Source organism: Erinaceus europaeus, unplaced genomic scaffold, assembly GCF_950295315.1.
Source record: "Erinaceus europaeus unplaced genomic scaffold, mEriEur2.1 scaffold_1231, whole genome shotgun sequence".
Classification (NCBI taxonomy): Eukaryota; Metazoa; Chordata; class Mammalia; order Eulipotyphla; family Erinaceidae; genus Erinaceus; species Erinaceus europaeus.
In genome coordinates this window covers 1-19,572 of record NW_026647800.1, presented here as the reverse complement: position 1 = coordinate 19,572, position 19,572 = coordinate 1, and the positions used below count along the sequence as shown (strand labels likewise).

Genomic DNA, 19,572 nt, shown 5'->3' with positions numbered 1-19,572 from the left:
TGGGGACAGATGTGACATGGCACAGGGCACGCTGTGACAGGAGGGGTGCGTGCGCCAGGCTTCTGCTTCCAGGAAGCCCCGTCTGTCCTGCCCGAGTTCTCCCTGTCACCCGGCAGTGTCTGCTGTCCAGGCAGGAGGTTCTGAGCATGGTGGCGGGACAGGGACTGACTCCAGCGGCCAGCAAAGAGGCCTGTGCATTCTCACTGTTTTGTTTCTGACCTGCCTCAGCCTGGTGCCTCCCTGATATAAGTGTCCAGAGCCCACTCCCCCAAGACATGGGACACTGGGCATATTTTCATCCCGTGGCTGGACCCAGGAGCCCTTCCCAGGACGGCCTCTCTGGAGTGAGCCGTTCCCAGGAGCCCTGCCAGGCTGTCCCGTGTCTGTGGATGGGGGGGCCTCTGGCTGCTTCCTGTCCTTTCCCAGGCCTGACCCAAGGGGCCTTGGCACAGCGCCATGTAAGGCAGGTACGTCTCCCAGGCCAGACCCGGGGGAGCTGCAGGGTGGAAGGACCCAGAAGGAGGGAAGATGGAGGATGAGTGACCTGGCAGAGCGGGGAGGGGAGGGTCTCAGGGGGCATGGGGTGGGGGCGGCGGTGAAGCACCTCTCCCACAGGCAGGCGTCCACGGCGCTCCACGGCCCACCACCCACGTGAGTTTCGAGGCCATCTGAGCCCTGAGACCGCCGCCCCCAACCAAGCCCACCTGTTGTCGGGGGGCCGTAGACAGGGACTCCGCAGGTGGGACCTGCCCCTGTGAGGGGGCCCGGGGCACCCCGCCAGGCTCCTCTGCCCCCAGGTTCCTCCGCTGTAGGAACAGCTGCTGACGGGCTTTGTGGAGCCGCTCGCGGTGCCCGGCGTGCCCGCCCGCCAGGCGGCAGGTGGTGACGTTGGGGCGGCTGCACCGGCTCTCCCAGGCCTCCTGCCGCCTCTCGTACTTGGCCTCATAGCTCTCGGCCCGGCGGGCCCTGCGGGGGGAGGGCTGGGGGCCCTGGCCTGGCATGGTGGCCCCCCGGCTCCTGTCGTGTCGGCCTCCCGCTCCCGGGACAGCTGCGGACCCTGCCAGGTGCCAGAGGGAGGAGACGGGTCAGGAGGGGCCTTCGGGTGCCTCCACCGGGCAGGGGCTGGTGCTCTGCACAGGCTGGACCCGGCATAGGCTCCACTCCTTACCCGATGGGCCAGGGAGCCCAGATCAGCAGCCCCGGGTCCGAGCCTTCGGACTGTCCCAAGCCTCCCCCGGTCGGGCAGGGTGTGCCGTGAGCCCAGGGCCATGTGGGGGCTGTGCCACACTGCAGACAGTAACGGGCACCCCCAAGCAGGCAGTCCGCAGACCCCCAGGAACCACACTGCCACACACAGCCTCCAGGCGCCGGCCCTTCCTCCTGCTGCTCTCTCCTTGCTCACCCTCCTCCCTCCTCCTCCCTCTACCTCTTCCTCCTCCCTTCTCCCTTCTCCCTCTCCTTCCTCCCCTCTTCCCTCTCCCTCCCCCTCCTTCCCCTCTCCCTCCTCCCCCTTCCCCTGAACCACAGCCAGTGTGACTGACTGACAGGCCAGCCCAGAGCCTTGGGAACCTGGGTCTGCCGCCCCCGAGGACAAGCTGGCCTGGCGCCCTCCAGGGCACCTGGGACTCCCTCTCAGGCCAGCCTGGTTCTGGTTGGTTCTGATTAGTCCCAGAAAGAGGTCCCAGCTGGGCCTGTCCACCCCCTCCCCACAGGGAGGTACAGACAAGGGTCAGGAAGGGGTGTATCTGCCTGCTGTCTCCCCCGTTAAAATTGGGGGAGACAACTTTAGCCTGGTTGGTTGGTCCCCCTTTCGGCTCTGGGTCACCCCCAGGCTTTGTGGGGAGCAGACCCACATCGTGGGGGTGGGAGTGGCTCCTCAGGTCCCACCGTGAAACCCCAGGGTGCTGTAGTGGCTCCTCAGAGTCCCCTGGGTGGGTGGGTAGATGCTCACCCCACTCAGCCCTGTCTCCCCTGGGTGCTGAAGCCCAGAGCCCAGGGCAGCCAGCCAGCAGCAGGGGCCAGGCCAGAAAGGGGAACCATCTTGCGGGTCACAGGAGGGTCACTGGGCCCCTGCCTGCCGGCTTCATGTCCCCACAGGCCCCTGGTAGCCCCAGTGTGCCATGAGGGCCTCCCATGGGCGGGCGGGCGTGCGTGTGAGTGTGAGCAGGGGTGGGGGCTGCGTCTCCTGCATCTGCACCAGGGGCTGAGAGTCCCCCCCCCCACTGTGTCAGGGAGGCTGAGCCTGGGGCCCCTGGGTGCCACCAGCTCTCAGTCCTTACCCCCAGCCCGCCACCATCGCACTTGCCCAGGAAGCTGGGGGGATGGTTCCGCCTTCCTCCTGTCTTACCTGGGCTGGGGGTCCTGTCCAGACGCTGCGGAAGCATCTAGCTTGGCCTCCGGCCTCGCCAGGAGCCTCGCTCTCTGCACAGCAGCCTGAAACAGGAAGCCAGGAGGCCCAGTGCCACTCTCCCCAGTTCCTCCCCCAGTGTGGCTTAGAGTGCACCCCGGAACCCCTGGGCCTTCCCCCCACTCCCGCAGGTGGCCGCTCTCCTTGCCTGAGGTCTGCCGTTCCCAGCCCCGGCACAGGGCGGGGGTCCTGGTCTGTCCCTGCTCCTGGAGGCTCCTGCCCAGCCTCCCAAATTCCTGGGGCCACTGTGGGTCCCCACATTGCCTGTGTCTTTCAGGACTTGGGGGCCTGTTGATATAGGTTTTAAAAATCATCTTGATTTATTGGATAAAGACATCAAGAAACCAAGAGAGACCCCTGCAGCCCTGCGTCACCATTCGTGACGCTTTCCCCCTGCAGGTGGGGACCAGGGGCTTGAACCTGGATCCCTGCGCGCTGTAACATGAGCGCTTAAGCAGGCGCATCACCACCGAGTCTGAGTCCTGCCGCGTTTCTCCGGGTTGTTTGCTGCTCATGGGTGGAACCATTTAGAGGTTGGGCTCCACCTGACGGACTTCCCTGTCACCTCCCCTACCGTGTCCACCCTGCCGTCAGGACAGGTCCACTTCCCTCTGCCCAACCGCCACGCCACTTAACACCGAGAGTCTGGCCGTGGCTTCCGTTTCTGGCCTGTGCAAGGACCCAGGAGCTCTGTCGAGGAGCAGCCCTCAGCCCCGGGCTGGGAGCCCGAGCGGGGTCGCTACACCCCAGACATTCCGCCCCTGCAAGGACCCTGCACACCGCCTTCCTGGGCAGCTGCTGCCCATGCGGGGAGCTCCTCTTTTAATTTTTAAACATTTTTTATTGCCTCCAGGGTTATCACTGGAGCTCAGTACCAGCACTACAAATCCACTGCTCCTGCAGCCATTTTTTTTTCCATTTTATTGGACAGGACAGAGAGAAATTGAGAGAGGAGGGGGAGACAGAAAGGGAGAGAAAGATGCCTACAGCCCCGCTTCACCGCTGGTGAACTGTCCCGCCTGCAGGTGGGGAGCCGGGGTTCGAACCTGGATCCTCATTCGGGTCCTTGTGTTTATTCTGTGTGCACCTAACCTGTGTGCCTCTGCCTGCCCCCCTTAAAACATTCCAATTTATTTCTTCAGATATTTAATAAGTCATTTGACCATTCATAAAGTCACCTTAGAGGAGAAATTCTAAACCTGCGTTATCACAGTTCTTCTATTTTACGAGTGAAGAGATTCAAAGTCGTGGTAAGGAAGGGGCTTGCTCAGAGCTCTAGCTAGTTGACAGCACAGCTTCCAGCTTCCCTGTCCTCCAGACTGGAAGCAAGGTGCCCGGTCAGGCGTGCAGAGGGTCCTGAGCCCCATCTTGACGTGAATGGCCTCTCTGCCCTCGTCATTACTGCCCTAGAGAGACGGGTCTGACGAAACCAGAACGGATGAGTCTAGGTTGAGAGCCCAGGTAAGCCGAACCTTGTGTTAGAATTGAGGTAGGTGTCAACACAGAAAAACCGTCGACTTGGGGATCTTAGCCCGATTCCTGTGTCACTTTGCTAGCATCGCCGTGACAGAGTGCCGCTGGTTGGCTAATGTCAGTGGCAGGGATGTCACACAGATCTGGGGAACTTGATGTCCAAGATGAAGACGCTGGTGAGGTTTGTGCCGTCTGAGGGCAGTGAAAAAGCAGCAGCTGAGCGTCTTTTCCTCTGGTTGTCGTTTGACTCTCCGCTCCTTGTGTCAACACAGAGCTCCCTCCTCGCCGCAGCCCCAGCGGCGCTCCATTGCCCACGGCCCGGCTCGCCCTGGCAGTGAGTGTGAGCAAGGTGAGTCCCTCCCCGCGGGGAGGCTGAGAGAGCGTGTCAGGGAGCACTGTGGCCAAGCGGGCCAGAGGCAGGGCCGGGTGGCTGGTGCAGCGCAGTCTGGCAGGAGTTGGTGACCGGCCCGTGGGCACAGGCTGGGTGGCCCGGCGGGCGGCAGGACCAGGCAGGTGGACAGCAGTGGGCTGTGGTCTGACCGGGGCTCCGTGAGGGGGCTCAGACTTCCTGTGTGCCTGGTGGCCCAGCTGACCTCAGCCTGCGAGTGTGTCCTTACTTCTTCTGCTGCTTCTAGCGTTTGCCCTTCGTCTGCAGCCAGTCCACAGCGTCAGGTGGAGCCTGATGTCAAGTTTCCAGACCTCCTTTGAATCTGGAGAGGTGGCAGTCGTGGACTATGTGGGTCATAGTCTGTCTGTGTCCTTACTGAACAGCCCTGACTCCCACCCAAGCTGGTCACCATGTGGTCAACGTCCTCCCACAGCCCCGGCAGGGACTTGGGCCCACGGTGACATGCCCGCAGCCAGGACACTGCCGTCACTGTGACGAAAGGGGACAGAAAGACAAAGTCCAGGGAGGCTGCCTGCTGCCAGGTCACAGGGGAGCTCTGTAGTCTCACAGGGCCCCGTGGCCACACCAACGGGACACTCCCGGCAGGAACAGAGACAGACCACTCTACATCCTCAGGCCTCAGTGCCCGCCCCCCAGCCCCCACATGTCCACGTGTCCTCCGGAGGTTGGCTCCTCATCCTCCTTCCAGAAGCTTCTGCCTCCCAAGCCTCCCAGGTGTCAGGCTCACGGTGCTCAGTGCCCTGCAGGGCCTTCTCTCCCCAGACCCCTCCTCCACTGTCTGTCCTGAGCTGGGTGGCTGGATTTCACATCCTGCCTTGCACCACCCCCACAGAAACATGAAGGGAAGAGACCAAGCCTTCTCTCCCTCCTTCTATCCTCCCATCCTATCATTTTCTTTCTTTTTGATATATATGTATTTTAAAGATTTTATTTTTATTTACTTATTAAGAATATAGGAGAGAGAGAGAAAGAACCAGACATCACTTAGGTACATGTGCTGCCAGGGGTTGAACTCAGGACCTCATGCCTGAGTGTCCAGTGCTTTATCCATTGTGCCACCTCCTGGACCACTCTTTCTGATATTTTATTTTAATGAAAGAGAGAGAGAGAGAGAGAGAGAGAGAGAGAGAGAGAGAGAGAGCCCAGAGCCCTGCTCAGCTCTCGCTGGTGGTGGTGCTGGGGACTGAACCTGGGGCCTCAGAGCCTCAGTCAGCAGAGTCTGTCGCAGACCCCTGTGCCGCCTCCCTAGCCCTCATAGTCCTTTCTCTTCCTCTCCCCATCCTTCTGTCTCCCCTTTCTTTCTTCTGTCGCTCTTGTGGGTCAAGGCCCCTCGGCAGCTGCTGCCCACCTGAGACGCCCATTCTCCACGACTCCCTGTCAGGTGGCCTGAGAGACCTCACCAGCCTCCTGAGATGGCCCCTCACGGTCTCTCTGCCCCCCTGGACGTGGAGCCGTGTCCCCGTCCTGCCGGCTCTGCCCAGTGACCGCACTGACGCCCGTGCGTGGGTCCAGCTTTCCTGTCAGCTCTGCGCGTCCACACAGGCTGTGTCTGAGCAGGGGCTGTGGCTCAGTGGCTCAGCTCCAGGGATCCCTGTTTTCTCGCTGCCCCTTCCCCGGGGACCCTTCCCCGGGTGCTGTCCCCAGAGGAGCAGCGAGACTGTGTGGCAGAGCTCAGGGTGGGAGCCGCTTTCCGTGCAGCCCATACGTGCAGGGCCATTTCTTCCATGGCTGGACAGACCAGGGGCAGGTCGCCGAGGGGCCAGGGTCTGGATCACCCCACAGAGCGCACACTTTGCCACGCGTGAGGATCCGGGTTCGAGTCCCCCTGCCACGGCGTGGACAGCACCCAGGAGCTGCTCCAGGCCTGGCTCTGTGTCTGTCCCCTCTCCTCTCTGCCTTGACCTGTAGGAATGGGATCCTCCATGTGTGAGGCTGGGTTGGGGGGCTGGTGGCGGGGGAGTGAACCCCGAAACACCTCACTTGTGCAGATTGTGATTTGGAAGAGATCAGACAGGAGCTGAGTGTCGGCGCACCTGCCCGAGCGCTCACATCACAGTGCGCAAGGAGCCCGAGGGAAGCTTTGCGAGTGGTGAAGCAGGGCTGCAGGTATCTCTCTGTCTCCCCATCCCTCTGTTTTCTGGCTGTCTCTATTAAATAAATAAAGATAATACAAACAATTAAAAAAAAAAAAGAAAAAGGGAGTGGACGTGGGACCTTAAGTCTCAGCTCCCAGAAGGCTTTGCAGCAACCACATTCCTTTATTAGAGCCAACGTATGTCACAGCATCAGGACACTCGAGGTAATGCGGACAGACTAACGGTCACGTGCCTGTGGCCACTACTCATGGGGGTCTGTCTTCGGCGCCTGGGGTTCCAGGACCACCTTCAGGTCCCGAGATGGGTCTTGCGGCTCCCCGGGGAGACCCCTTCCTCCAGGCAGCCCATGGTGGCCAGCCCGGCTCTAGGGGTCAGTCTTCTTGCTGACAAACAGGTTGGCATTGAAGTAGTCAGAGAGGAGCACTTCCAGGAGCTTCCGGCCTGGGTTCATCAGCAGGGGGGACATCCAGGTGGAGGCCCCATAGTACATCTCCTCCTGGCGCAGGGCTCCCGCCCTGAGGATCTCCAGGGCGCACTCCTCCTTGGGTGCCGAGGGCATGCTCATGATGCCCTCGACAGCTCTCATGGCCGTGTCTGCGGGGAGACAAGGCGGGCAGAACATGGCAGCTCTGCTGTCGGGGTCAGCACGGCTGGGGAGCCCTGAGCCCCTGGCTGCAGACCCTGTGGGCCCCTGTGCTGGAGGAGGGGCTTTGGGGCCACGGTGAAGACCCTGGGCTTCTGTCTCGGGGGACACCTGGGGCAGAGTGAGCCCTGAGCCCGGGCAGCAAGCCCAAGGCGGGCGGGTGGGGCGGCCACAGGCCGGGTCTCCCCAGGAGGAGAGCTCCCCTCAGCTCCCCTGCCCCCACATTCCTGCCAGGATGCTGCCCCCATTCTCACTTCACCCCGAACCCCCATTCCTCCAGGTTCTGAAGCTACAGTGCCTGCATCTGTTCACACCCTCCGAATGCCTCTCGCTACATGCCACCCACCACAGGACCCGGATTTGCACAGAAACGTCACGAACGTGTGCCCACAGCCCCTTTCTGTCCCCTTTAACATTTTGCTTACTATTGAATAGAGACAGAGAGAACTCTTACTATTGAATAGAGACAGAGAGACACCTGCAGACCTGCTTGACCACTCGCAAAGTGTCCTCCCTGCGGATGGGGACCGGGGGTTTGAACCTGGGTCCTTGCACATTGTAATGTGTGTGCTCAGCCAGATGTGCCACCACTTCCCATTTTGTTCTTTTAAAATTCTTTGTTTTAATATTTATTTATTTATCCCCTTCTGTTGTCCTTGTTGTTTTATTGTAGTTATTGTTGTTGTTACTGATGTCATTGTTGTTGGACAGGACAGAGAGACATGGAGAGAGGAGGGGAAGACAGAGGGGGAGAGAAAGACAGACACCCGCAGACCTGCTTCACCGCCTGTGAAGCGACTCCCCTGCAGGTGGGGAGCTGGGGACTCGAACTGGGATCCTTACACCGGTCCTTGTGCTTTGTGCCACCTGCGCTTAACCTGCTGCGCTACCGCCCGGCTCCCCTAAAGTTATTTTTAAAGAAGTGCTTATTTATTTGTGTGTGTGTGTGTGTGTGTGTGTGTGTGTGTGTGAGAGAGAGAGAGAGAGAGAGAGAAAGACAGAGACAGAGACAGAGAAAGACAGAGAGAGAGAAGAGAGGAGGGAGAGAGAGAGAGGGAGAGAGAGAGAAGGGGAGAGAGAGTGAGGGAGAGAGAGAGGGAGAGAGAGATAGAGAGAGGAGGGGGAGAGAGAGGGAGAGAGAGAGAAGGGGGAGAGAGAGAGAGGGAGAGAGAGGGAGAGGACGCTGGCAGAGCCCTGTTCTGTTGGATATATGGCAGGTCACAGCTGGGCTCTCAGCAAGTCCTCTGCTCTCACACTGAGCTATCTCCCCAGTACCTGGACCTCCTGGGCCCATCACCTCTGCCCCCACCCTGGCATCACCGTCACACATGGCCACTCGGTCATGGGCAGGAGCGGGACACTGCAGGCCGCACCCCCTTTACTGCCCTGGGCTCAGGCGGGGGGCAGTGAGTACGGCCTCTTACTGGCCTTCTCTATCCTCCTGGCCTCTCGGGACCTCGACTCGAAGGGAACAGATCGCCTCTCACTTTGGGCTGACCCAGTGCTCATCACAGATGAAGTCTGCGGACGTTACCAGCAAAGCGAGACACCGTGTTCCTGGCAGGCTGTCAAGGTCACAGCAGCCTCACAAAGGACACTCGGGCTTCATGGTGCTGGCACCTTGCCAGCTGTTACACAAATACCTCTCTGCCCTCCCCGTTCACCTGGACACTGTGTGACCGAGGGCTTTGACCTGGAATGAGGCCTTGGCTGTGAAACAGTGGGTCTGCAGGGCCACCCAGCGAGCGCACCAGGTGGCCAGGATGGGGGGGGAGGCAGAGGACAGATGCCCTCACTGGGGAGGGAGTGCCAGCTTCAGCACCTGGCATCTGAGCCAGGGCTACCCGGCCTCTGCCTTCCTCAGGAAGGTGACCAGACTCCCACCCGCCACTGTGCCAGCCTGTGACTCTTACTTGTGTCGATGAGACCAAGGACGCAGAGGGTGACAGACACATTGACCTTGGTCATGCTATACTCTCTTCGGAGGCTGGAGAAGAAGCCGTCCAGGGCGAACTTGCTGGCAGAGTAGGGGGCGACCAGTGGGGTGGGCACTTTCCCTGCATGGTGGAGAGGGCAGTTAGGGGGCTCCAGTAGCACTGATCTGTTCACCTTGGGGGGCTGCTCCCCCACAGCCCAGAGGAGCAGCGAGAGCTCAGGGCAGGTCTGGGGACACTGAGCCGGGTTCCATGGCCCTGAGCACAGTGACAGCTGGAGGGAGAGCCTCATGGGGCCACTTGGGGACACGCTGGACAGACAGACGCCATGCTGCCATCCCTGAGTCCTGACTTCCTATCGGAAATGGCATCTTCCTTGGCAGCGCTGCCTGGTCAAGCTCACGGGGGCCCGAAAGAGCAAGGGAGGACGTGTGTCTGTCTGTCTGTGTGTGGGGAGCTTGACCTGGGTCTTTGTGCTTAGGCTGCGTGTGCCTATGAGGGTGAGTCACTGCCTGGCCGGCCCCCCAAGGCCCTTTTGTATGGAAGACCACACTCACCGTTCCTGACACACAGGTCTTTGGGGGACCTCCTCATAACGCTCCCCCAAGGGTGAGGGAGGTTCTGACTGGATTGGGTGAGGCAGGGGCTCTGGGGCCACAAGCCTGCAGGCCCACAGCACAGAGTCTGGGAGCTTAGTGCACCCCATTTCTGCCCTGAACTCCAGGCCCTAAGTTGTTTTGCAGGAGGAGAGGAGAGAAGTGCTTGATCCAGAGAGGAAGCCAGGGAGGGAGGAAGGACGGGCATCAGACCCAAGGAGCAATCAGCAGGGAGAGCCACGGGGTCCGAGAGGAGAGGCTTGGACGTGGTACAGGGCGACACGGGTCATCAGACAGGGCGCAGCGCAGGCCAGACAAAGAGGTTACATAGCCCGCCCCCTCCGCCTCCCCCGCCGCCGCAGCCCAGCCGCAGACGCAAGATCGGCTCTGCACAGAGACTCAGAGCTCAGAACTCGCTCTGACAGTCACACAACCCAGGCACAGGCGGGCGGCAGGAATCCCATCCAAGTCAGCAGACTCAGAGTGAAAGGGTGGAAACTATCCTCCAAGCTAACAGGCCACAAAAAGGGCAGCAACCGCTCTTCTCACACCAGACACACAGACTTTAGAGTGAGTAAAGTAACAAACGATAAGGATGCCCTTTACTTAATGCTCAGAGGATCCACCAACCAGGAGGACTTAACAATAGAAAGAAAGGAAGGGAGGGAGGGAGGAAAGGAGGGAGGGAGGAAGGGAGGGAGGGAGGAAAGGAGGGAGGGAGGAAAGGAGGGAGGGAGGAAGGGAGGGAGGGAGGGAGGGAGGGAGGAAGGGAGGGAGGGAGGGAGGGAGGGAGGGAGGGAGGGAGGAAGGGAGGGAGGGAGGGAGGGAGGGAGGGAGGAAGGAACTTCCCTGCTTTTCAGAACTCCCCCTCCCCCTTCCTTTCCTCATCATCTTTTTGGGTTGCTTTCTGGTAGCTATGAGCCAGAGTGGCTCTGGGTCACAGAGAGTGGACAGGAGACGGGAGACCCAGGTCCTCAGGAGAGAGCACCGCGTCCCCTCAGCCCTTACCCACAGGCAGCTGAGGCGCGGCTTCCCTGGGCTCCACAGCCGCCCAGCCCAGCACAGCCCCGAGCCGTGGCTCCCGCAGTGAGCCACAGCTCTGCCGGAACCCCAGCTCCTCAGTCAGAAGGGAGCTCAGAGTCGGAAGGGAGCCCCCAGCCTTCACTCCTGGAGAGGCCAGAGGGGTCAGTGAGCAGGACGCCGACAGGAGACTCCCCCAGGCTCAGACTGTGGCAGCACCTCCGGGGTCTGGAGGAAGTCAGGGTGCCAGGACCACCCACTCCCAAAGTGCTTGCAACCTGGTAGCCAGCCCAGGAGATAGGAGGCCCGGACTGAGGAGGGGGTGGGAGGGGCATTCTGAGAGAAAGCAGAGCAAAAAATAGCCTGGAGCAGGTGCAGGGGGGAGGATGTGGAGAGGGAGGGAGAGAGAGGGGGAGGGAGAGGGACAGAGGGAGAGGGACAAAGGGAGAGGGACAGAGGGAGAGGGACAGAGGGAGAGGGACAGAGGGAGAGGGACAAAAGGAGAGGGACAGAGGGAGAGGGAGGGAGAGGGAGACGGGGGAGGGAGGGAGAGGGGGAAGGGGAGGGGAAGGAAGGGAGAGAGAGAGGGAGGGAGAGAGGGAGAGGGAAAGAGGGAGAGGGACAGAGGCAGAGGGAGGGTTAAGGAGAGGGAGAGAGAGAGAGAGAGAGAGAGAGACAGACAGACAGACACGGGCTGCTCTTGACTGAAGAGGCCTGGAGCTCTCCATGTCCCTTGGCGCCCTCACACCAGGTGTGAGGAGGGCCCCGCCTGAGAGGGCAGGCTGAGGGAGAGGAGGCTGTTTCTGGGGCTGGGGAGACTGTGAAGGGGACGGCGCCCCAGACGGCAGGCCCGAGGCCCCAGGTTCAGTCTCCAGCAGCACTGTGTCAGCTGAGCAGGGCTCTGGTCTCTGCCTCTCTCCCTTTCATAAAAATAAATGGATCAATCTTAAAAAAATAATAGTCACCAGGGAGAGAGAGACAGGCTGGGGGTGTGGATGCACCTGCCATCACTCATGTTCAGCGGAGAAGCAGTGACAGAAGCCAGAGCTCCCACCTGCTGCTCCCCATAGAGAATTTGGGTCCATGCTCCCAGAGGGGAGACGTGTTTGGGGAAGGTGACCAGAGGGCTCTGAACCCCAACTCCATCAGGACCCAGAGAGAGCAGGAAGAAAGGAGGGACACTCAGAAGTAGTAACAGGTGTAGGTCTAACTTAGGAAGAGAAGACAGGACCATAGAAAGAAGTGGGAATATCTATCAAGCTAGTTAGTTACAGAAGTAATCGCCCGCGTCTGTGACTTCGGGAGAACCGCTGTGGTTCGGAACGGAGACACAGATTCTGGTGGTGGGAATGGTGTGGAATTATTCCTCTGTTATCTCATAATTCTGCAAACCAATATTAAATCTTAATAAAAATAGTGGATTCTGGAGGGTCTCTTGCACACTCTTGGAGCCAGTGGAGCCCTGCTGGACTGAAGTCAGGACTGACCACTCAGGCCAGGGCCCGGGAGCTGGGCTGACAGGATAGGAGGACTCTCCCTCTCCTCCCCCTCCCTCCCCCTCCCTCCCTCCCCCTCCCTCCCCCTCCCTCCCCCTCCCTCTCCCTTCCTCTCCCCTCCCCTCCCCCATCCCTCTCCCTCTCCCACTTGCTCCCAGATCCTTTGGTCTCCCCTCTCCACCTTGAGGTTCAAATGCACCCATGGAGACCAGTGATTGGCTGATGTCCCCTCCCCTCCCCTTTTCTTTCCCTCTCCTCTCCTCTCCTCTCCTCTCCTCTCCTCTCCTCTCCTCTCCTCTCCTCTCCTCTCCTCTCCTCTCCTCTTCTCTTCTCTTCCCTGATCAGCTCTGGCTGATGGTGGTGCGGGGGATTAAACCTGGGACTTTGGAGCCTCAGCCAGGAGAGTCTGTGTGCAGAACCATTCTGCTGTCTCTCCCACCCTTGCTGGTCTCCTTTCACAGAAGCTTTTAATGTTGTTCAACAGTCATTTTAAACTTGGAGCATCGGGGAAGGACTATCGATCCTTTGCTGATGCTGGAGATAAAGGGTTCTAAGGACAGAAACCCTGTTCAGAAATCTCTCCTCCCCACACGTCCGGCATTCACCACACCTCCAACATGTGGCCACTGTCTTTACTGCTCAGAAGCTCAGGGCCGGTGGGCTGGAGACAGGCGGCTCCCAGCCTCTGGTCGGGCCGTGGTGTTGGCGTTTAGAGTTCTCCCTGATGAAGGCTTCCTTCCTGTCGCCTGTTCCAGGTGTCCAGATGGAGAGGATGTGTGAAGCTGCAGGCTGTGATCCCAGACTGGTCCGCGTGGGGGAGGATGGTCAGTTACCTCACGTGGACGCACAGAGAAGGCGCCAGGTCGCCTTGTAAGTCACCCTGTGACCTTTTGTGACCGGCAGCCGCAGGCCGGAGACTTAGGGTGCGTCTCTCCTTCCTCCTGGTGGCCAGCGGGCTGCTCTGTTGTCCTCTGTGGGAGTGGTCCATGGGGCAGCGGACCCCTACTCCCCTGCTCACTCTGGGAGTGGATGCCACAGCTGGAGAGAGAAATGGCTCCTTTCCGCTCAGTTCCGGGGCACTGTTGTATCCTGGGTCTGCCCCCCACCCCCCCCCCGCCCCCTGCATTGCACCCAGGGCTGAGCCAGGCAGGGCCCCTCGGCTCCCTTCCAGGAGTGTCTGTGTGGGAGGCAGGAATGAGATTCCCATCTGTGTTCTCTGCACCTTCTGGAGGTTTCCAAACCAGTGAGCTGTACAAGCAGTTGAGAACCCCACCCCCACCCTGCCGGGTGATGCTGACGCGGGTTCAGACCACACAGGTAGAGCCGCCCTGAGCTGCAGGCCAGCAGGGGCGTGGGCACGCCTTCCTGCTAGGCATTGTCTGCCCGTCTTCCGTCCTGCGGCCACACTCGCCTGTGCCAGGGAAGGATGGATCTCCAAGAAGCTGAGAGCTTGCTGGACAGATGCTGCTGGGAAAGGGGCTCCAGGGGGTGTGGGCTGGCGGCATCGCAGAACCAGCCTGTGAAGGCTGTGGCCTGGGGCTAACTCTGTGCCAGGGCGCAGGACTTGCCTGAGGGAAGGCCTGGCTTCCATCTTGGGCACCACAGGCTGAGGCAGACAAGCGTTCTCTCTCACGGGATGGATCAATATAGATAATATATTTTTAAAGCACTGCAAAGATTTCCTTGGAGAAACATACTCAGGCGCCTGGAACAGGTCTGGGTGCTCAGAGGCTGTGGGTGAGGGTCTTGGTGGGGTGCTTTGATTCTGGGTGCCGGAAGGCCCAGTTTCTCCGTGATGTCCAGGTTCACTCCAGATCGTACCTGGCATGTCCCTTGGTGCACGGAGATCTCTCTCCCTCCTGCCGCCAGTCTGTGTTCATCTTGTGTGTCGCGGCTGCTGGGGGTCCCGAGTCTGTGTCTCACGTGAGGGTGAATGGGGGATGGAGGAGGCAGCTCCAAGGTGCAGTCGGTAAAGGGATGATGGCAGGCCTGGGAGACCAGCAGCGAGGAGGCTGTGGGAGGGGCTGGGCCAGCAGTGTCTGTCCCCAACTCCCTGGGAACAAGGGGACAGCCAGCAACATGGACTTGGCAGTGTGGACGTGACTCCAAGAACCATGACCTTCACTCTCTGTAGAGGGTCGAGGCCAGGAGGCCTGTGACCATTGGTGACAGAGGGAAGCTCAGAGGACCTGCTCAGTCCCGCTGGGGTGCTGGCACCACGGCAACTGTTACAAACACCCCCCTGCCATCCTTGGCCTCCTCATTCACCCGAACGCTGCGTGACAGAGGGTTTTGACCTGGAATGAGGCCTTGGCTGTGAGGCAGCGGGTCTGCAGGGCGTGAGCTCATCTCCCGTGAGGAGTAACATCACGTCTACAGCGGCTGCATGTGGCCAGGCCCCTTGCCGCAAAGGCTGGTGTAATCTCCTCATCTTCCCACAGAAGCTGCTCCCTGCTTGTCAGTCCTGTGACTCCAAACCCAACATCAGGCATCTGCTGCAGAAGGGCAGGCGAGAGAGGCCTCAGGGTCTGTCCCCTGGTGAGCTGACCACCGGGGTGAGCAGGGGTCCAGAAGATCCTGGACAAATCCACAGGGCGGAACATCACACCAGCCCCTGTGATTAAGACATCCTGATCCGAGTTGTCCTAGCTGCTCACCTCCACGCCGGCCAGCACCCCGGGCCGCAGGCTAGGCAGGCCACACACAGGGAAGCCGGATCCAGGCTCCAGAAACGGTGCGGGCTGGGGGCGTGAGGACCTTCATGAGGACTGCAGAGAAGGCGTCCCCAGCTCTGCCGGACCACACAGCGCGGGCCTCATGCGGGCGTGCCCCAGTGCCACCCAGTGGGCTGGGAGCTGGATGTGGTCACTCTTCACAGTGGTCCAGACCCAGGAGGGCCCAGGAGGGAGCCGGGACATTCCCGGCCTTTGTCTGGGGAGATTCCAGAGGGGAAGCTGAAGAATTTGGGACACATCTGCCGTTAGTCAGGGAGAGAGAGCCGGGGCAAATTCGGCCTCAGAGCAGACGCAGCCCTGGGCTGCCCCAGTGGAGAGGCCAGGAGAGCCTCCATCTATGCCTCTGCCTCCAGCCCTCAGAACCCACAGAGTTGCGAAAGAATGGGGCATAGGAGGGGAGATGTGTGGAAACCTGGATTCTTGGACTTCTAGGAACATTCTCATCCCTCCAAGAACATGGAGACCCTGTGCCTGCTGCAGAAGTGGGGCCTGCACCCACTTGGCGGGAGCACCCTGGCTGGTGCCGGGCTGGTGTGTGAGCGGCTGTGGGCCAGGCCCTGGCATGGCTGCTCCCCTGGGGCGCCCCCCCCATCCGCCGCCAGCTCACACACTGAGCCTGGGAGGGTGGGGCGTCTGCGTGTGGGGAGCTGGGGCACATAGCTGTCACCCCACTGGCTACCCAGGGCTGTGTGGGCAGCCACAGAGCCCCGGGCAGCATGGCCGGCAAGCCCAGTGGGCAGAGCCCGAGGCCCTGCAAGACTGCAGGGTCTCCTCATACCAGTGGCCAGAGAGTGGCAGCTGTCTTGGCCTCCCTGCCCCTTCTGCCATGTCTTTCTAAAGAGCGGCCGGCAGCCCCGGGCAGGTGGTCCCCCGGGCAGGAGGAGCCGGAGAGACTTGGGTCTCTGCCAGCCGTCCCCAGAGGGTTCCCAACACGGGCGGTTCTGGGCATACCGGGTGTTCATACTGGCCCTTTAAGAGTGAGCTGGGCCTGGGCAGCAGGTCTGTTAACAATTATGCCACTTTCCTTCACCCACTGGCCAGACTTCGGGTCAGGGCTCCTGGCACTCCCTGCTGAGGTCACGGGGCCCAGTGCCGTGGAGCAGCCTGTGCTGAGGTCTCCGCGGCCCAGCGCCTCGAGGCCCTTCCCGGCCAGCTCCCTGCAGCGTCCACCTGCCCCCCGCCCTGCCCCGCCCCCGTGGCGGCCACTCACCAGCCAGGGAGGACACCACCACGATGCTGCCATTGCTTCGGCTGAGCAGAGGCTCCGCGGCCGCGGTCAGCGTGACGTAGCTCAGGAAGTTGACCTCCATGACCCGGCGCACCATGTTCATGTCTCCCCTGAACAGACTCATGGGGCAGCTGGTGATGTGATTCAAGACCAACATGTCCAGGCCCCCTGTGGGAGAGGACGGGGGCGGCCGTGAGACACGCCAGGGAGGGTGACGCCAGGTGCTACCAGGTGCAGGGAGGGTGACCCCAGGGCACTGCTGGGCCCATAGGGAAGGAAACCCCAAGCTGAGCCCAGGCCGGGCAGTCCCACTCACCCAGGAGCTCGCTAGCTCGGGCCACAAACGACTCTGTGAAAGCCTTGTCCTCCATGCTGCCCACCAGGTAGTGCGCCGAGGCCGCACCCAGCTCCAGGCAGCGGGACGTCACCTGTGGAACACGGCCACCCCGTCAGGCTCAGCTGCAGGCTTGGGGTGCTCAGCCTGGCCGGGGGCAGGTGTGTGTGCACCGCAGAGACACAGCCTTGCTGCAGTCCCCTGACAGTAAGCGGGGGGGGGGGGGGGGGGCGTGCTTCCCTCTGCATCCTGGGTCTGGCCACCTCTGAGCCCCCAGAGCAGGGCCGGCCCCCGTGTCCCCTCCTGCTGGGTTGGGAAGCTCAGCACAGGAGCTATGCTCCATGGGTGCTGGGAACCGGCACACGGGCCCCTACACGGACTCAGACCCCACCTTCTGCAGCGCCTCCTGGGACCTGGACGTCACCACCACGTGGGCTCCCATCTCCGCCAGGCGGTATGCCATCTGCTCCCCGATGCCCATGCTCGAGCCTGTGACAATCACTCTCTTCCCCTGGAGCATCGCTGAGAAATGCCCAAAGCCAGTGAGGAGCCTGCCCAGCACCCCCACCCTGCCGCCCGCCGCCCGCATCATTATCTCTGTGCCCGAGGCCACAGGCCCAGAGACCCTTGCCACCCTCTGGCACTTGCCCAGGGAGCAGCCAGACCATTGAGAGACGGGCCTGTGCCTGGCTGCTGCACTGAGCCTCCCTGCCCCGCCCCCCACCCAGGCCCAGATCCAAGGTCGTATCTGAGCTCCTGCCTTCCTGGGTGCTCGGGATTCTGCCCAAGGGAAGTGCGGTTGGTTCCAAAGGCAGGAGGTGACTCAGCAGGCTGGCTCTGTCCTCGCCGCCCCTGCCATCTGGGCTGTGAGCCCCCTTGTGTTCCAAGGGGGAGATGAGCTGCCCCCTCCTCCAGGCTGGCAGAGCTCCTGCTGGAGCTGCCTGCTGATGCCCTGTCCTGCTGCTTGCCTCCCCTACCCCAGCCCCTCCTGTCCTGAGACTTTGGGGATCAGGAAGCTTGGATCCCGGGCACCCACCAGGCACTCACTCACCGGGTGTGAATGCGTCTCTGGCAGAGTACAGGTAGTGGGCCAAGCAGATGCCCAGGACGGGCAGGAGAGCCTTCCACATCAAGGCCATCGGAAGGCGCCGGGCCGCGAGCCCTGCAGGACACACACAGCGCACCCACAGCTCCTCCGGCCTCCTCGGCAGGCGGCGGCGGCCTCAGGATTGTGACACCCGGCGGCGGGGCGGCCGGGGGAGGCTGGAGGAGTCTCCCCCAATGCTGGCCGCGTTCCCTGTCAGAGCCGCGATTGGCCTGGGGAGGGATCCCGTCCACCCCTGGCAGCGTCCGCGCGCGGGATTTCATAATAGGGACTGTTTACTCCAGTTCATTGAGCAAGAAGACAGGTCCAGATGGCTGGGCTCTGAGGCAGACCGGATTCCCGAGCATCCCGAGGCCCCGGGTGCCCCGGCCCAGGTGGAAGGAGGGCCCGTGGGGCGCAGGGAGCCCAGGCAGCCAGGTCCAGGCCCGGCTCCCTCCACCCCACCCCCAGAGGCACTGGAAGCAGCCTCACATTCAAGTCCAGGGGACACGCACTGGCACTGGGGCATCCCAGGAGGACCAGTGCCTGCCAGCGCCAGGGGCCGGAACCGGGGCAGCTCAGGGCTCTCCAGCCCCAGCGGGAACACAGATAAAGGAGGGAGGAGGACCAGCGAGGAAGGCTGGAAGCTACTGAGCTGGCTCCTGCAGCATCGCAGGGATAAGGCCGTCTGCAAAGCCTGTAGCCCAGGGGTCTCCACAGACACCACGCGCCTCCCAGCAGTGCAGACAGACACCTTGTGAGGCCAGTGGCACCAAGCCACCAGGCTCAGCCCTCCAGGAAGCAGGGCCGCTGCCAGCCTTGTTTTGTTTTTCAACTAGAAGCCAACTTAGCAAGTACCTGGGACTTACCCCATCACAGGAAAGCTAGAGGCCCGCCAGCCACCAGGAGATCCCCTCCTTCTCGTGGGGCCTTAAGAACGAGTGCCAGAGGTTTGGAGGGAAAGGGAAGGTCAGGAGCTACAGAGCCAAGCTCCCTAGTAGGGTCCCTACAAACACTGGCTGCATCCCCCTCCCCCCAGCGGCTGGGGCCTTGGGTTCTCTTGGACCCGGCAGAATTGAAAGCTTGTCAGCAAACAACGCAGCTGTGAGGTCCGTGGTCAGCAAACAATGGGGGTTTGAGAAGAGGGACTGAGTAGCACAGGGTTCCTGAGGACATGCGGCGGGAGGCAGATGCGAGTGGAAATTCACATCGGAGGGAGGAGGAGAGGGTGAGGGCGGGCCGGGGGGCAGAGCGGGACTCCTGAGAGAGCAGGGCGCCCGTGGGTCACACCAGCAGGCCACAAGGAACAGTGAAGAGGGCCTTTGGAGCTGACAGACAGGGACCCATACTGTCAGCCAGAGACTGGAAAGAGAAGAGACTTATGGGACTTTGACTTCCACCCAGGACCTGGAGCAAAAAAGCCACAGGTTCACAGGGCTGGGTGTGGCACACCTGGTCGAGCACACCTGTCACAGTGCACAAGGATCTGGGCTCGAGTCCCCGGTCCCCACCTGCAGGGGAAAGCTTTGTGAGAGGTGAAGCTGTGTTGCAAGTGTCTCTCTGTCTCTCTCCCTCTCTATCTTCCCCTTCTCTCTCAGTTTCTGGCTCTATCAATCAATCAATAAAGATAGTAATAACAATAAAAAAAAGCCACAGGCTCTACCAGATGCACACCCTGCCGTAAACAGTCCTGCTTGGAAAAGCAGAATTAAGAACGTGGCCAACAAGCCCTCTTGGAGTGAGACGAAAGGTTTGTTTTCTGTCCCGTCTGCTGAGCAGCTGGTCCCCTGTGTGAGCGGGCTGTTGCTGCCGAGCGGCCTTGAAGCCCTGGTGACTGTCTCTTCTGGTCTTGGGCTCCGTTCAGGGTCTTAGCCCTCACCGAGGGTCTCAAGGACTGCTTGCACGTGTGGGTTTCACCCTCTCCAGTGATATTCGTGTGTTAGAAATAGGGACTGCTACAGGCGGTGCGCCTAGTTAGGGAGCTCACATTACAGTGTGCAAGGACCTGGGTTCAAGCCCCGCTCCCCACCTACAGGGGGATACTTCTCGAGTGGTGGAGCAGGGATGCAGGTGTCTCTGTCTCTTTCCCTCTCTATCTCCCCCTTCCTGCTCCATTT

The 19,572-nt window shown here is 61.1% G+C and overlaps 2 protein-coding genes across 4 annotated transcripts; both read right to left on the bottom strand.

Moving 5' to 3' along the window:
* Window positions 1–554: 554 nt before the first annotated feature.
* Window positions 555–2,489, bottom strand: LOC107522942 (TRAF3-interacting JNK-activating modulator-like). 2 transcript variants are annotated; one of them, XM_016191699.2, is made up of 2 exons: window positions 2,348–2,489; window positions 555–1,057 (listed from the first exon to the last, which is right to left on the bottom strand). In XM_016191699.2, the coding sequence occupies exons 1-2, from the start codon at window positions 2,382–2,384 to the stop codon at window positions 570–572; spliced, it is 525 nt and encodes a 174-aa protein (XP_016047185.2). In that variant the 5' UTR covers window positions 2,385–2,489; the 3' UTR covers window positions 555–569. The 2 variants fall into 2 exon arrangements, with proteins under 2 accessions (XP_016047185.2, XP_060040373.1); XM_060184390.1 differs by lacking the exon at window positions 2,348–2,489 and adding an exon at window positions 1,169–1,396.
* A 4,038-nt stretch (window positions 2,490–6,527) lies between these two features.
* On the bottom strand, window positions 6,528–17,680 carry HSD11B1 (hydroxysteroid 11-beta dehydrogenase 1). Of its 2 annotated transcripts, XM_060184389.1 has the most exons (6): window positions 17,423–17,680; window positions 16,763–16,893; window positions 16,354–16,465; window positions 16,020–16,205; window positions 8,942–9,085; window positions 6,528–6,979 (listed from the first exon to the last, which is right to left on the bottom strand). In XM_060184389.1, the coding sequence occupies exons 1-6, from the start codon at window positions 17,508–17,510 to the stop codon at window positions 6,750–6,752; spliced, it is 891 nt and encodes a 296-aa protein (XP_060040372.1). In that variant the 5' UTR covers window positions 17,511–17,680; the 3' UTR covers window positions 6,528–6,749. The 2 variants fall into 2 exon arrangements, with proteins under 2 accessions (XP_060040372.1, XP_060040371.1); XM_060184388.1 differs by lacking the exons at window positions 6,528–6,979; window positions 16,020–16,205; window positions 16,354–16,465; window positions 16,763–16,893; window positions 17,423–17,680 and adding an exon at window positions 12,908–15,965 and having other exon boundaries at window positions 8,957–9,085.
* Window positions 17,681–19,572: the final 1,892 nt, after the last annotated feature.